Source organism: Phascolarctos cinereus, unplaced genomic scaffold, assembly GCF_003287225.1.
Source record: "Phascolarctos cinereus isolate Bilbo 61053 unplaced genomic scaffold, phaCin_HiC Scaffold_1;HRSCAF=81, whole genome shotgun sequence".
NCBI classification, from domain to species: Eukaryota; Metazoa; Chordata; class Mammalia; order Diprotodontia; family Phascolarctidae; genus Phascolarctos; species Phascolarctos cinereus.
The window spans coordinates 237,332,197-237,349,198 of record NW_027555514.1 but is presented as its reverse complement, the minus strand read 5'-3'; the positions used below and the strand labels follow the sequence as shown (position 1 = coordinate 237,349,198).

General features: G+C 38.0%; 1 protein-coding gene across 2 annotated transcripts in view; it reads left to right on the top strand.

Annotated features, from left to right (window-relative positions):
• The first annotated feature begins 95 nt into the window (after positions 1-95).
• Positions 96-17,002, top strand: part of ZFC3H1 (zinc finger C3H1-type containing) — a 65,431-nt gene continuing 48,524 nt past the window's right edge. For both annotated transcript variants that reach the window (XM_020968867.2, XM_020968866.2), the window contains exons 1-3: positions 96-999; positions 10,469-10,885; positions 15,148-15,212. In XM_020968867.2, coding sequence (XP_020824526.1) covers positions 375-999; positions 10,469-10,885; positions 15,148-15,212 — 1,107 coding nt within the window. In that variant the 5' untranslated portion in view covers positions 96-374. The remainder of the gene's footprint in view (positions 1,000-10,468; positions 10,886-15,147; positions 15,213-17,002) is intronic.

Sequence of the window (17,002 nt, the reverse complement as noted above, 5' to 3'; positions counted from 1 at the left end):
GCCGCCTCGGCCTCGGGAAGGCACTTCCGGTTTGCCTCCTTCCAGCCTCCTTACTCGCCTGTCTTTTCTCGCGAGGCCCTGGCGGAAGATCCGGGAATCTATCTCGAAAGGGGCACAGAGAGAGCTGGGTGGCCGGCGGTGGCGGCGGGCGTGGGGGAAGTTGGAGGACGGCGCTCCTTCGGTGTAAAAAGCGTCCGCCTCGGGGTAGGGGTGAGGCTCGGCCGGCCCGGTGAGTGAGGAAAGAGGGAAAGAAGGAAGGAAGGAAAAAAAGAAAAAAAGAAAGAGAAAAGAAAGAGAAGCAGGTGAGTTATTTCTTTTTGGGTGGCGGCTGCCCCGACGGTGGGGGTGCGGCGTGAGTCCAGGCTGCTCCGTGGATGGCGGCCCCGGACGCCGCGGCCCCGGCCTCCAGCGGCCTCTCGCCTAAGGAGGAAGGGGAGTTGGAAGACGGGGAGATCAGCGACGATGACAACAGCCAGGCCCGCAGCAGGAGCAGCAGCAGCAGTAGCGGCGGCGGCAGCGGGTTGCCGTACCCGCGGCGGAGGCCTCCGCACCCGCCCCGGGGCGGTGGCTCCGGCTCGGGCGGAGGCTGCGGCGGCGGCTCGTCGTCGTCGTCGTCGGCCTCGTCGCAGCAGCTGCCGAGGAGTTTCTCGTCCCGCTCGCGGCACCCGTCGGAGCGTGGCCCCCTTCGCGGGCCCAGCGGCGGCTACCGGCCCAAGGAGCCGTTCCGCTCGCACCCACCCCCCATGCGGATGGCGTCGTCCTCTTCGCTGTCGGAGGGCAGCCCTCGGCAGTCATTCTGGGAGCGGAGCCACATCGCCCTGGACCGCTTCCGCTTTCGAGGCCGGCCCTACCGCGGCGGGGGCCGCTGGGGCCGCGGGCGAGGCAGCAGCAGCGACCGGGGCGGCAAGCCGGCGGGCGGCAGGCCGCCGGCGGGAGGAGGGGGATCGGGCTTCGGCAGCGGCGGCCAGAGCTGGAGGGAGCCTTCTCCTCGCAAGAGCTGTATCCTTTCCGTGGGGGTGGTCGGGGATCCCCTTCTCCTCGTTTCACAACCCTTTCCCCTCCTCCGTCCCTAGAGTCTGGGTTTGGGAAAAGTAATGCCCAGGAGCAGCCCCGTAATAAGCAATGCCATCTTTTATTGTTGTGGGATATTCATTGACTTGTCTACTTTTACAATTCATTCCACAAAAGAGAAGCGCCCACAGGCTGTGCTGGGCGCTGGGATGAAAAGACCAAACAACCCCCCCACCAAAAACCCCCCCAAAACTCCAAACCTCTCAAGTCCATCAGTGTCCTGGAGGAACTTATCTTTGGAGGAGTACAATACACATATGTAAGTAAATAGAATTTTGTACCACGTAATGGCTTTGCACTCCTTTTAATTGTAAAATTTCCCATCACTCCGTTCATTTGCAGAACTCAAGTTGTAATTTTATTTAATGCTATCTCTTCTTGATGCCTTTAAAAGTGAAGGGAAAAAATGCTCGACAAAGAGCTACGGGAACCCTCTGTTATTCAGAATTGTGACCCCTTGATTTTCCTAGCCTCTTCCATTTTTTTCCCTTGGTGTTTGCTGTTTGTTAGAAGATCGTCAGATTTGGGTAAGTATGGACGAGAGACACGTTTTAGTAAGTTTGGCTACTGATTAAGGTCTTGGGAGGGATTGGGAAGGAAAACTTAAGTTTTTATTTTTATTTCTTTAAAATATTATTGTCTTCAGGTACCACCCTGTGTGGGGTTATAGAGTGAGTAATCTGTTGTTAAGAGTTAGTGTTCATACTTTTGAAACAATCCTAAGATTAAGAACTAGGAGGAGTTTTGGAGTTTCGGAAAGGGTTAGGGCTATGATAGAGATGAGAGATTAAAGCTCAGAGTATCATATATCAGAGTTGCCAGGGGCCTGAGGTGTTCTCCTGTATATTCTGTCAGTCAGTAAACATTTATTTAGGTCCTCCTATGTGCTAGGCACTCTGTTAAGTGCTGGGAATACAAAATCCTTGCCCTCTAGGAGTTTTTACAATGGGGATGAGCAGGAGAGGTGGAGACATCCAGTAAAAAAGTATGTTCAACCAAGCTATATACACAGGATAATAGAAACAGACAAGAATCCTTTCTAAAGAATCTGGCCTTTGTTTGAAAGCCATTTCTCTATAGGCAGTCCATTCCATCTTGAGTCAACTCATTGCTAGGAGCTTTTTCTTTAAGTCAAATCTAAATTTGCCTCTTTATTCAAACCCTTCAGAGGGGTTAACTTTTATTGTGTGATAGACTCTTTTGGGGCTCTGGTGAAGCGCCTGGACTCTTTCTCAGAATAATGTTTTTAAATCTGTAAAATAAAATATATATGATTGTAAAGGAAACCATTTATGTTGAAATAGTTACCAAATATTTCTTAAAAAATGGGCCCCAGGTTAAGAACCTTTGGTTTAAGGCTACACAGAAAGTAGCAGACTAATAATTTTTTCAATTAGAAATTAGGCCAGATCCCAAATCCATTACTCTTTTTCCTAGGCATATTTTATTTTTTTCCAATTACATGCAAAGATAGTTTTCTTCATTTTTGTACAATTTTGAGTTCCAAATTTTTGTCACTCCCCTTGTTCCCTCCCCAAGACAGCAAATAATCTGATATAAGTTGTACATGTACAATCATGTTAAACATATTTACACATTAGTTATAGTGTAAGAGAAAAATCAGAACAAAAGGGAAAACCATAGGAAAGAAAAATTAAAGTGAAAATGGTATTCTTCGATCTGCATTCAGATGCCATAGTTCTTTCTTTGGATGTGGCTAGCATTTTTCATCATAAGTCTTTTGGAATTGTCTTGGATCGTTGTATTGTTGAGAAGAGCTAAGTATATCCTAGTTGGTCATAGCATAATGTTGCTGTGGCTGTGTATGATGTTCTGGTTCTGCTTACTTTATTCAGCATCAGTTCATGTAAGTCTTTCCAAGTTTTTCTGAAATCTGCCTGCTTATCGTTTCTTATAGAACAATAACATTCTATTGCATTCATATGCCAGAGCTTTTTCAGTCTTCCCCAATTGATGAGCAAGCCCTCTGTTTCCAATTCTTTGCCACCATGAAAAGAGCTACTGTAAATATTTTTGTACATGTAGGTCCTTTTCCCTTTTTTATGATCTCTTTGGGATACAGACCTAGTAGTGGTATTGCTGGATCAAAGGGTATGCATAGTTTGGTTGCCCTTTGGGCTTAATTCCAAATTGCTCCCCAGAGTGGTTGGATCAGTTCACAGTTTCATCAGCAATGAATTAGTGTTCGAATTTTTGACATCTTCTCCAACATTATCGTTTTCCTTTTCTGTCATATTAGCCAGTCTGATGCACGTGAAGTGGTACCTCAGAGTTGCTTTAATTTGCATTTCTCTAATTGATAGTGATTTAGAATGTTTTTTCTTATGATTATGGATAGCTTTAACTTCTTCCTCTGAAAACTGCCTGTTCATATCCTTTGCCAAGTCCATTACTCTTTGAAATAAAACAAAAAACCAAAACAAAACCTAAAACTTTTACCAAGCCGTATGGCCTAGCTTATTTTGTGGTAACTACATAGGCGTAGCTTACTAAGTACTTTCATTTTAACTATTTTGCTTGGCGTGAATCCCATAGTGAAGTGATTCATTTGTGGGTGTGTAACATTTAACCTTTTTTTTTTTGGTGAAACTCTTTGAAGGCTTCTGTAATGTTACTTTACTTCAAGTGGATTTCATAGAATGATATGATTAGGAGAGACCTCCAGAGGTCCTGTTATAGGGAGACATTAATTTGCAGGACTCTGACACATTCAGAGCTTTAGCTTCTGTATAGGGAAAATGAAAGGTTTGGAAGGAAAATTAATCCTGACTTCAGTTTTACCCAATGTGACTGCAGAGTCACATTGTTTCAGTGTGTTCAGAAAGGAAGGAGGTAGAGAACTATAATCTTGTCACAGTGATGTTTATTTTTGTGTTCATCTTATGGAAGTGTATGAGCCTTTTACAAGTAATAGTATAAAAAAGATACATTGAAAGATTTGGACCCAAAACCTTAAGTGGCACTGCTTTATGAATTAGCCAACAAGCAAGCAGAAAATGCTTTATTTTGTGGACTGGGCTGTTACAAATGTTTCTGAGGTTTCACTACCTCTGGCTGATTTCTTAATCTTGATGATTTTTATGACCTGGGATCATAGGATCACAGATTCAGAGCCTTGAAGGGGCCTTGGAAATCATCTAGTTCAGCCTCCTTATTTTATGTATAAAGAAACTGAGGCCCGGAAAGTTAAGGTTATACAGGTATTAAGTGAGAGAGGACTCAAACCTACAAAATTCCAAATCTGACTCTAGGTTGTATTTGGTGCTTGAAGTATTTCCCTATTAACTCGAACAGTGTTGAGATAGAGAGGGAAAAAAATGTTCCATGTGAAAATAGTTACATAGAAGAAACCATTTAATTGCAGATAACATTTTGAATTTAAAGGTTCTTGCTTTATAGTGCAAACAAACAGCCTAAAAAAACCTCATATACAACTCTCCCTGAAAAACCCAAACCAAAACAAAAACCCCAACATTTTCAGAACCACCAATAATGTGGAATGAGTGGAGACCTTAATGTTGGTTTGGTAAATGATAGCATATTGCTCATCATTGGAGTTAATTAATTGACCTGGGAGGATAGCTTTATTTTAATGAGCAGCTTCCAGAAGCAGAAACTGGCTATACAAGATATAAGGTCCCTTGCTCCACATGTGGGTAGGAATAATAGTAATAGAATTGACATGATAAAGATATTCCTCAAAAGCTGAAGAGTATTCACTTAACATGTATGTAGAACTACACCCCTCTCCCATCTTTCCCCAGAGACATTATTGAAAATATGGTACTTTGTCAATTCAGGGGGTTAGGGAAGTGAAAATTAACTTCTTACATTAAAAAAATATGTATTCTCTTACCCACTTTTTCAGTTATTGTATAGTTAATACACCCAGTATAAGGAAAACATTGAAAGAAGGATATTGCTTTAAATAGTAGAAACTACTTGGAATGGGTAAGATTCCCTGTGTTTTAAGAAAATCAAGTGTGTGAGCTGAGCTTTTTCAACTGGTAATTATATATTTAAAAAAGAACAGTTTCTACAACTGTCATGTTGCTTTGTTGCTTTTCTTTTCATAGATGCCATACCTAAAGGAAGATTTCATGTACTTTAGTTTGTTTTTCTTCCGTATTCCTCTACTGGTGAAGTATCACTAACCTGTCTTAGAAATGGGATTTGAGGGGCAGCTAGGTGGCACAGTAGATAGAGCACTGGCCCTGGATTCAGGAGGACCTGAGTTCAAATGTGGCCTCAGACACATAACACTTATTATCTGTGTGACCCTGGGCAAGTCACTTAACCCCATTGCCTAGCTTAAATAAAAAAAAAATAAAAAAAAAGAAATGGGATTTGTATGTGAGTTTGAAAAGGAACGTAGTTCCTAATCACCTTTGTGAAATAAGCAAATAAAATTTGGAATAGTAAACCATTTATATTAGCCCATCATATTCTTACTCTACCAAAGTCCACCTGGTGGCTTGGAGTTGACCCAAGGTTCTTAAGTCTGTAAATGGAAGAGAAGCACTGGCAGGTCCTACTAAAAGACATAGGTTTCAGGTTGCCAGAACTCTTGAGTTTGTCCCCAGTGATGGTGGTGGGGGGCGTGGGGGTTGGGGGGAGAACCATTGTAGCCAAGTCTGGAGAGGTACATTGCCAGGGTGGCTGCAAGATGATGGAGTTTTTGGACCTGGCAATCTTAGACTAGTTTCAAAAGAGTTTCAAAAGTCTTCTGTTGGTGAAGGGAATATCCAAACCAGCAAATTCTTGGATTCTTGAACATCCTTAGTATTATATTAAAGGTATTAGTATTTTATTTAGAGGTTATCATTGTTTTAATTAAATACTTTAAAGGCCTTTTCTTTCTCCAAAGATTGTAAGAAACAAGATTGCAATAGTGTTTGTGGTTCACTTCCATAGATACAAAGTGGATGTTTACACTGTTTTCATGGTGTACAGAAAGTACAAAAATTTTGTTTTACTTGTCCTTTGGTCCTTTGATTTAGGGCTGAGAGGGACCTCAAGTTGAGTCTAATCCTTTAAAATGAGGCCTAGTGAAGTTAACTTGAGTTCCCAGTGTCACATGGGGATTAAGAATGAATGACTTGAGGAGTTTCTCCTTGTTGTACCTTGCATGTGACCTTCCATCTCTCTCCTCTGAGTATTTTATCTGATAGTCTTCCATGCCTGGAATGCCTCCCCTCCTCATCTCTGCCTTGAGGTTTCCCTGGCTTCCTTTCAGGTCTCAGCTTCAAGTCCTGTCTTCTGCCAGAAACTTTTCCCAGATCTCCTTAATCCTACTACTGCTACCTTTTCTTTGAGATACCTCAATTACCTATACATAGTTGTTTGGACGTTGTCTCCCCTGTCAGAGCTCCTTGAGAGCAGGGACTGTCTTTTTTGCCTTTCTTTGTGTCCCCAGCTGTTAGCCCAGTGCCAGGCATGTAGTAAATGTTTGATAAATGCTAATTGACTGACAGCATTTCTTTTAGTAAGACTTGTTTTCAAGTTTCATTTAAAGTAGATAGATACTTCTTTCAAAAAAATTATTTCAAAATATTCAAAAAAATTTTCAAAAAATATTAAGCAAACATACAGAAGAACAAAAATAATTAACTAAACCCTTAGCTTTTGAAAAAGTAGAAGCCAAGAAATAAAAAAAAATTTCACGTCCCATTCCAAGCTTTGATTCTTTTGAAATTTTCTTCTTTCTGTATGTGTATTAGTACCAGCTGCGTGAACCTAGGCAAGACACTTAACTGCTTAATGTGCCTCAGTTTCCTCACCTGTAAAAATGAGGGGGTTGGACTCTTATTAAGGTCTCATCCAGCGCTAAAGCTATAATCTAATTCTACTGGTTTGCTTTACATACAAAGTGATCTCTCTATACTTCCTTGTATTTACTTTAAAAAAACAAATGGCCTGTGGCTGCCAGGGGTCATGAAACCAGGCAAGGATTGACTTTGATCAAGGCACTGTATCAGTGTGAAAAAATGCCAGTGCAAATTGGGAACTTATAATGGCCTTTTGAGTTGCTGGAACAACACCTTGTTTATTTCTTGTTTGAACTACAAATTTCGAGATGCTCAGATGGAGGATTTGTCCGTTACATAGGTAGGTGGCTTTAGAAGGTTTATTCATTTATTCACCAAATGCTTGAGTATTTAGTTTGGTTGCTGTAGAGGAACACAGTTTTCCATAGGCTTAGCATTAGCCCATTACTTTTTTCAGCATTTTCTTAATTGGTGTAAGGCCTGCTCTTCCCTCCCCTCCCCCTTTTCTTTATTTTCCTTTAGTCTTGCTTGGTTTATTGGGTTTATTTGTTTACTTTGGTTCTGGAACAGTGACTAATGGTAGCTGATGATATGTAACATATATGAAATATATGTGTGGTATATGAAATATATGTAATATATATCATAAAGCATTGCCATTAGTTCTTCTTTTACATAAGAGGAAACAAACTTAGGTTAAAGTCACAACTGAACCAATAAATGACTTGCAAAAAAAATGACATTTCAGAAAAACTTCATAAGAGATATTTGACACTTTATCTGTCCCATTTAAAAGCAGAAATCAAGTTGATGGTTGACAATTATGAAGTATTGAAAATTACTTTGACTTTAAGGATTTTTTATGGGGAGAAAAATTTCAAAATGAAAAATGAGTACTCTGTGGTTCTATCATTTTTTGAAAATGACCTTTAAAAATACTTCTTTTTTTGTTTGTTTCATTGCTGGTTATATTGGTTCTAAATCTGTTGGTTGAATAGGTTCTAAATCTAAATATGAACAATGTTTAAGGTGAATAAGTAAGTCTTAAAAATTTGATAGCATTACTATGAAGTTGACAAGCATGAACATTTCCTTATTCAAAAAAGAGGATTTTGTATGGCACCCTGAACGTTGATTTGCGTAGAACTCCCCCTCCCTTCCTGATAGATATTAAATTTAACTTGATAGTTCCAGTATTGCCTTTTCTGTACTATAGCCCCTTCTGAACTTCCTTCTGCTTTTTTTTTTCTGGGTATATTTTAAATGATTCATTGATGCTCTTTTTCTTTTGTTACTGATTACTTATTACACTATGATTACTTATTCCCAGTTTCTCCTTATAACATCTGTCACCCTTCTCCCCCATAAAATAAAAACTCTCTGCTATAACAAATAGATTCATACAAAACAAATCAATACAAATGCAAATCAATTGGCTGTATTTGAAAATGTATGTCTCAGTTTGCGCTTTTAGTCTACCTCTCTGCCAAGAGATGGGAAGCATGATTCATCGTCAGTCTTCTGGAGTTAAGGTTGGTCATTGCATTGATCATAATTTTTATGTCTTTTATAGTTCTTTTCCTTACAGTATTGAAGTTGTATAAATTATTCTTGTTCTCACTTCCCTCTGCGTCATTTCATACAAGTCCTCTCAAGTTTCTCTGAAGCCATTTTGTCATTTCTGATATATAAACTATAATATGTAGATAAGTGGATAATGTTCCATTACACAGATTCACCATAATTTGTTCAGCCATTCCCCATTTGATGGGAATCCATTTTGTTTTCAGTTCTTTGCTACTACCACCACCACAAAATGCTGCTATAAATATTTTTATGTATCTTGGTCCTTTTTCTCAGTCTTTGATCTCTTTATAGAATATATGAGTAGTAGTGGTGTAGCTGGGTGAAAGGGCATGCATAATTTAGTGACTTTTTGGGTTTATTTCTAAAATGCTTTCCAGAATGGTGCTACCGTTTTAGTCTCATCAACAGTGCTTTAGTATGCCTGTCCTTTCACAGCCCTTCCAACAATTTGTCATTTGCATTTATCTTATTCGTGATCTGGAACATTTTTTAATATGGTTGTTGATAACTTGCCTTCTTTTAGAATTGCTTAATTATATCTTTTGACCATTTATTAATTGTGGAATGGCATGTTATGTATTTGTATAAATTCCCTATTATATGTAATGTTAGATTTATCAGAGAAATTTGCTTCAAAGCTTTTTCCCCCTGGTTAATCATTTCCCTCCTAATTTTAACTGCTTTGATTTTGTCAAAAACTTCAGTTTTGTGCAGTAAAACTTGTTCATTTTATCTCTTTGTTTAATCAAGAACTCTTTCCCTATCCACAGTTGCTAAAGAAATCCTTTTCTCTGTTCTTGTAAGTTGTTTATGACCTGACCTTTAATAGCTAGGTCGTATCCCTTTAGAGCTTATTGTGGTATCATAGTGTGAGTTGTCCCAAACCTAGTTTCTACCTGACTGTTTTCCAGTTTTCTCAGCAGATTTTGCTGAATAGTGAATCCTTGTTCCAGTAGTTGGGGTTTTTGGTTTTATTGAATGTTGCTGCCATGTTTCTTCTGCGTCTTGTGTACCACTGACCAGCCTTTCTGTTTTTTAGCTAGTGCTGAACAGTTTTGATAATTACTGTTTTTGTAGTATAATTTGAGATCTGCTAATTTGAGGCTTACTGCCTTCCTGCTTTTAAATAGTATTCAGTTTGTGTCTTAAAAACAATTACTAAATTTCTCACTTTTGAGATAAAGACAGGAAAGATAGGTTATTTCTTGATTCTTTGCAAGTCTAACAGGTTGTGTTGGGGATCTGTAGAGGGACCTAAGAACCATTTTTCTGTTTTCATGTTAATTAATGTATGCTTCTAATAGACCTGCCTGGGGCTAGACTAACTTGCCATTGATACTAGGGCTAGTACCCCAACTTAACCAGGTAGATTATTTTCAGATAGCAATTATTAGTGTTGAATTAAGCTTTGACTCTAGTAGCTTGACAGAAGTTTCATCAAACATCTGTTAAATGGTGGATGTGTAGGGGTTGTTAAATGATTACTTTCTTTATCTGGTCATTGATCTCATCTCTGTACTTTCCCAGCAGGTTGTATACTATGCCTTGAAAGCACTTCCCCCTTTTCTTTAAGGGCCTGCTCAGCTGCCACTTCTTCTATGAAGCCTTCCCTGTTGTACCCAGCTGAAAGTGATCTCTCTCCCTCAGATTTTCTTATAGCATTGTTTCTGGATCTCTGCCTTGTTCGTTTCCCATTGTGCCTCATGTCATACTTATTTGTGTACCGTGGCTGCCTTACAACCAATAGTTCTTTTAAGGTGGGGACTGTGTCTTTTTCATCTTGGTATCTCCAATGCCTAGCACATTATCTGGAATATTACAGCTACTTAATTCATGTATGTTGAATTGATATTTTTAGGGATCACAAAACCTTTTAAGAATTTTAGAATTCTTGTTTCATGCAAAATATAATTGAAGAACTCCAGCAAAAAGGAAGAATTCACTTGAAAGTTAAGTATTTTTCTTAAGTAGAATTATGGGAAAAAATCTGTTGAACCAATTTTTCTTAACAGACTGTTCAGCTAAAAGTTTTGGAAGGTCTCCATCAAGAAAGCAGAGTTATTCATCCAAAAATGAAAACTGTGGGGAAGAAAGTTTTGAAGACTTGCTTTTAAAATATAAGCAAATTCAATTGGAACTTGAATGTATTAATAAGGATGAAAAACTGGCTTTGAGTAACAAAGAAGAAAATATGCAAGATGATGCTAAAATATTAAATTCTGAGGACCAAATAATTACAGAGAATGTCAGTATTATAAAGGACCCAGTAAAAGAAGTACCTCCTGAGGAGAAAAAACAGGTTAAAACTTTTCAGGCATTTGAACTGAAACCTCTCAGGCAGAAATTGACTTTACCAGGAGATAAAAACAGATTGAAAAAAGTTAAAGATGGAACAAAACAGCTTTGCCTAAAATCAGAACCTACAGAATCCAGTCAAGGTAACTGAATTGAATATTTCATTTGTATGGTACTGCGCTGATGTAATTTTTTTGTTATTTTACTTTAGAAAATTTAAAGGAGGTTTGATTCACCTCATATAATGTTATGCAAGAAAATTTAAAGGAGGTTTGATTCACCTCATATAATGTTATGCAAATGATGGATTACATGTTTGTTGTTAGAGGATCAACCTAGCTAAATTCCTAAGGGGTTCATCAACATGTTACTTTCAGGGTGACAGTTTTTCAGCCACAACCCCCTCAAAGACTGTCTGATAATAATAGAAGATGTTGCTGTCCATGTTAGTGGGATTGAAGTTACTCATCCCTGAACTATTAGTGTCATATTTTAGAAATACTTTTCTAGGTCAAGTTTAATGTCCTAATTTATTTTATTTATAGATTTTTGCATTAGTATTTAAAAATAGGATTTGTGGAAAGCTTGGAAATGGAAACTTGTTTCATTTTTATTCCCCTAAACTTAAAACAATCAATAGTTTTAAATTAAGAACTTAAAAAAGATTTAACAGCGTTGTTGGTGATTCCCAGGTCAGTTATCAGAGTCTGTATTTGTATCTGACTACCTTAGGATGTAATACTGGCTTTTGCATATAATTGAATTACAATATTTGACAGTTTCCATTTTGTTTGCAATTGGTTGTAATCAGGCTTTACAACAGGCAATGACAATTTATACCATGTATCACTTTAGAGATAATTTTTAGTAGTCTTGAAGTCTACCCTAGACAGATTGTGAAGGAAAGCCTTTCCCTCCCTGTTCCCTTTGCTCCTTATGTGGTTCACTGATTAGCTTCTAAGAGACTTAAGGTCTGAACCTCCTCAGATCTATTTGTATTTTAATAAAATCCTCAAAGGAATGAAGGAGGGGGGAAGTAGTTTATTAACCCTTTCTCTATAGTTATCGTACTTCTCATTTGCTACTCTTAAGTCTTCCCTAATGAGGTGTACTTAATCACAATCTGTGGAGTAACTGTTGAAAATGTTCTAAGGACTATTTCTATATTGTCTCTCTCCCCTCCTTTTTCCCACTCTCCCTCTCTTCCCTCCTCCCCTCTACCCCCTCTTCCTCCCTTTGCCTCCCTTTCCTTCCTCCCTCTCCCTCCCTGCCTCCCTCTCCCGTTTCTCCCCCTGTCCTCTCTCCTTCCTCCTCCCTCTCTCCCTCCTTGCCTTCTTCCCCACCCCCCCCCACCTCCAATCTCCTTTTTTGTGAGTCTGAGGTCTGAATTATAGCACTTAAGAGTAAGACCAACTTGAAGAGTTCTTATGACCTCAGTTTTTATTCCTCAGTTGCTTTAATGTTTAAAAAAACTTAAAAATTACCAGTGTATTTTAAATTTATGTACTTCTCTAACATGGCATTCTTTATATAGTTTCCTCTCTCTCTCTCATGATGTTACAGTATATTTAACAAAATGAACAGATGAAAAATGTAAAGATATACAAGCATTTGGACTCAACACAGTCCTCAGTGTGCAGTATGAAGAAATAGAAATGACAGTAAAGAAAATATGAGAAGAGTAGCTGGACCTGACTAAATATACAGATAGGAATTCTATGCAACACAATTTTGGGACCATTGAGGTATTAATTTTAAAAACAGTTGAAAGAGCAAGATTCCAAACTCTCAAGAAAAAGGAGACAAAAGATATTAACCAAAAAAAAGCCACCAAGAAAATACCAATAACTGCTCTACCCATATGGTCCTATCTTTACAAATTTTATGAGAACAGAATTTGCATGCATTGATGTCTTCCTTAATGAAGGTTTGACAAGGGAGTAGACAAGGCTTTTGCAACCTATACTGTAGCAAGCCACATCTTTATGGTCACAATTTAGTGAAGGGGTAGAGAATATAAGATCCTACCGTGCTTATTATTTCGTGATTGTAAGAAGAACATTTTGAGTTGGAAGAGCAAAAATTTGCCTAAAAGTCTCTTCTCACAAGCTTTCTTCCATGCATAAATCAGTAAGGTTCTTTGAAGATATAACAACATAGAGTTTTTTGGTACTTTTGAGTATTAACAGATGAGGCATAAAATAAATAAAAGTATGCTCACCAAAGGCATTTGATACTGTCATGGAGGATGTGCAGCATAGAGTACAGATTGAAGAATTCCTCATAGATGATGAGTTTCTCCACGTGTGGGTTAAATTGTGCTGATTGTATCGAGTGTCTTAATGCTGCAGAATATCCTAAATCAGATTCATAATCACTTTTTTGGTCTGTCTATACTGGAATAGTCCAAGAGTTTATTGCCCAAATAATGATAGTAAGATGAACAACCTATAGAGATCAGTATTAGTACATTTATCCTGGACATACATTGCTGATGGACATGGAGGAGGAGCCAAGTGGGCTGGATTGCTGTCAGGAGCTAACTTTTCTGAAACAAAGACTCAGTTTTTTCACATTCACAGTGTACTCTTGAATCCCCTGTGGCTCTGAGTCATGGAACCCTCTGAAGAAACAAAGCTGAGGGATGCCCTATGGGCTTTGGAAGAGCTCATGGTGGGCATGAGTAGGCAACATGTTAACAGCTAAAACAGAAGTAGCAGCATAAGGAATCTAATCAAAGTAATGTATGACTAGAAAGAATGAGGGGTAACTGGCGGATAGCCTGCGTTGTCTATTAAAATCTGCACTATCAGGAGATCTAGAGAAAGGCATATTGCCTGGGTACCCATGGAGAATGTGTGTGGGGGTGTGTGAAGGAGAGGTCCAGATAGACTATAATCTTCACTCCTCGACAATACATACAACGTGCCAGTGCACAAGATCACAAATTCATTGAAATATCCATAACGCATTCCTATGAAGGTAGTAACCTTCACAGATGAAGAAACTTCATTAAAACTTTTGTTGATCCTTTAAAAAACATTTCTGCCATTCCCAACCTTGCCTCCCCCACCTTCATAGGAAAAGCAGCACAATGGCCATGACTGATGCTTTGCCTCATTCTGCACATATAGTCTACCAACTCAACGCTGAGAGGTGGGAGACATACTTCAGCAGTCCTGGAGAGTCAAGATTGGTGATAGCACTGAGTTCTGTTCTTTCAGGGACATTTTTTCTTTGTCATTGCAGGGATTGTATTAATTGTTCTCCTAATTTTTCTTTTTGTACTCTCTTAAAGACCTTGTTTTCTCTGAATTATCTTTGTCATTTCTTACAGTGCCACGATACTCCTTTTATATGTGTACTACAATTTTGTTTACCAGACTCTTAATCATTGTGTATGTGTTTGGCCTCCAGTTTTTGAGTTTTACCCAGTACTCTCTAACTAGGGCCAGCAGGTCTTGTCTCCCAGTCCCCCTGCACTTTCCATTTTATCTAGATCCTACAGTCTGCTAGTGGGGCTTGTATGGAGTAAATACTTAAATATGTGGGAGCAATGGCTAACACTTTATATTTAGTTCTTGAAGTCTTGTTAAATTTTACATTAAAATTCACCTTCTTAGTTTTTAAAACTTAAAGCAGTTAATGATAGTCTGAAGTTTGTCTATAGAATGTCTTAGTTTTTTCTTCTTCTGAGTTTGAAATCTAATGCTACTTGGTTACTAATCCATGTTCTACTTGAAATAAGTTTGATGGATTTGTTGCTAATGAGCAGTGCCCACATTAGCAGTGGAATTGTGTTTGGAACACAAATGTTTTACCATCTGCTTCTCTGTTCTACCAGTTTAGCAGAAATCTGGGCCTAATCCTGGAAAATCTGGACATGTGTGTGAATGAATTTAGATTGTAAAACTTTGCAGTATATGTACCTATGCTGTATCTGCTCTGTGGATTAATGGAAGACTTTTCCAGATTTCACCTTAGTATAGTCTGTGAGTGAATTAAATGCTCACATTTTCCGGGTGATAGTTCGTCTTAATTTTGTTTTCTAAGTTTGTAAATCTGTTGTAATGAAGCTGCCTGCCCCCCCCCAAAAAAAAATCTAAGGTGGTTTGGGAGTACTTATTTTAAATCTGGAAGTAGTTTTAGGGCACTTTCTTTTTTCTCTCTTAAAATAAAACATGATGGATCAAAATTTTAAAATTGGTATGTATTATAGGAGTTTTTTTTTAACCTTTCACTTCAAGTGATGAGAGAGTCATAAGAAAACATATTTGGCCCTTTGTTTTTATTATTGGCATTGTCTTTAATAATCCCATAGTCTTAATATTGTCATAGATAGGTTTTTTTCTGTAATTTTGTTGTGTATAACTGAGCATTCAGAAGTTGCTATCTTATTTTAAAGGATTAGAAGACAAAGAACAAAGTTTAACAAGAAAGATTAGCACTTCAGATCTCCTTTCTGAAAAGGTAAGGAATTTGCTTTGTGTGGTTGGAGTGGTGTTATAAGCATTATTTATTGGGCTGCTTTTCTTTTGAGTCTTCTGAAAGAGGAATTCGGAATATCTCAAGGAAGAAGAGATCTCTGAGGCCTTAATAGCCCACCCAAGTTAACTAAACAAGAATCCTCTCTTGACAATATCTCTGACAACAGCTTGTCAACTTCAACAACTTGATTTTAATTGGTCAGAAGTACAGATCACCTACAGATCAGTATCTTACAGTGTACACCACTGTACCATGTGTGACATGAATGCTTTGGGAGAGGCATAATTTTGTTTTTCTTTACATCCATTCTTATCCTTGCCTTAGCTCTGTTTTACTTGGTATTTAGCTTGCTTACTTTGAAATGGACTTGTTTGGAGATATCTTCTTGTGTTTTTTTTTAAAATCTTTTAAATTTAAGAGGTATACCTGCCTGAGATTTGCTAGTTAGAGGGTAAGTAGTTCTAGGGAAAACATAAATGAGCTCTGAAAAGGACCTTATTGCTCAGACTTTTTGTTAGTGCTTAATTATAATTTATTATGAATGTGATGCATTGTGGTAGATTATCTCCCTATGGAAATCTCTCATAACTCTCTAAAAACTGGAGCTATGGTGGTTTTCATTGAAGTCTTTGAATTAGTAACCTATGTAAATGTGTTTTATGGAGCCTCACTTAGCTAGGTGTAAGATCTTGAACAAGTAAACCATGTTGGCCCTGTATTTCTTTTATCTATAAAATAAGGGGTTGGACTTAAATGATAATTAAAATCTTTTCTAGTTTAAAAATTCTCTAAGCCCAGGATGACTTTGGGGGAGTTTTGAGTATTTTTGTGACTGCTATTGAAATTTTTCTTCTGATACTCATTCTAGCATTAGTTGTGAACTAGGCCCAACAAGAAATACTTGCAGATATAAAAGACTTTAAGAAATACTCACTTTCATTAAGCTCTCTTAATTTAGAAGGCTAACTAATGCCTCAACTCGGTGCAGAGATGAAACTAAGTAGAGTACCTTATTTTGGGGTTCTGCGTAATTCTGTAGGCTCTTCCTAGAACAAGCCAAAACATTGCATTTGCATATGATACCTGGGGTCTCAGTATAAAAGAACTTTTGTTTTGCTAATTCAGCAAAGGTTAATTACAGAAAATTACTTGATCTTCAGATGAAATAAAATGATGTCATGCCCTTTCAGAGGGGAGAGTCTAAGGCTTCCACAGCACTTTGCAGAACATTAAAAAAAAAGCAGACCAAGTGCAGAACATTAAAAAAAAAGCAGACCAAGTGGAGTCAGTTGTCATGTGCTAATAACTGTCAGAGTATACTGTAGTTTATAAAAGATTCCCCCCAAAACTATGTAAGATTTACCATTTTCTTTATATTTGATAGAAAAAGTATTAATTCCTTTCACTTGTGAAAAATAGTAACAAGTCATTGCCAATTAATTTGCAAGATTTTTGGAAGAAAAATACTATAATGGCCAGAATATTGGCTGGATTCCCTAAAAGTGGGGGGAGGGAGGAGAATTGTAGTTATAAACTGAAAATAACATTGATTACAGTGCATACTAATGTTTTATGTAAACCAGAGTTGGGTCTGTCTATATTTGGAACAAAGCCTGAGTATAAATACAAGATAGGATCAGAGTTCTGGACAAATAATCCAAGATATATCCTGAAGTGTTTTGAAAAAAAGTTATTTTGTAAGGCAGATCATTTTCCTACATTTTGAGTTGTTTTTCTATGAGAAAATTGGGATTCCAGAAAAGATAAAAATT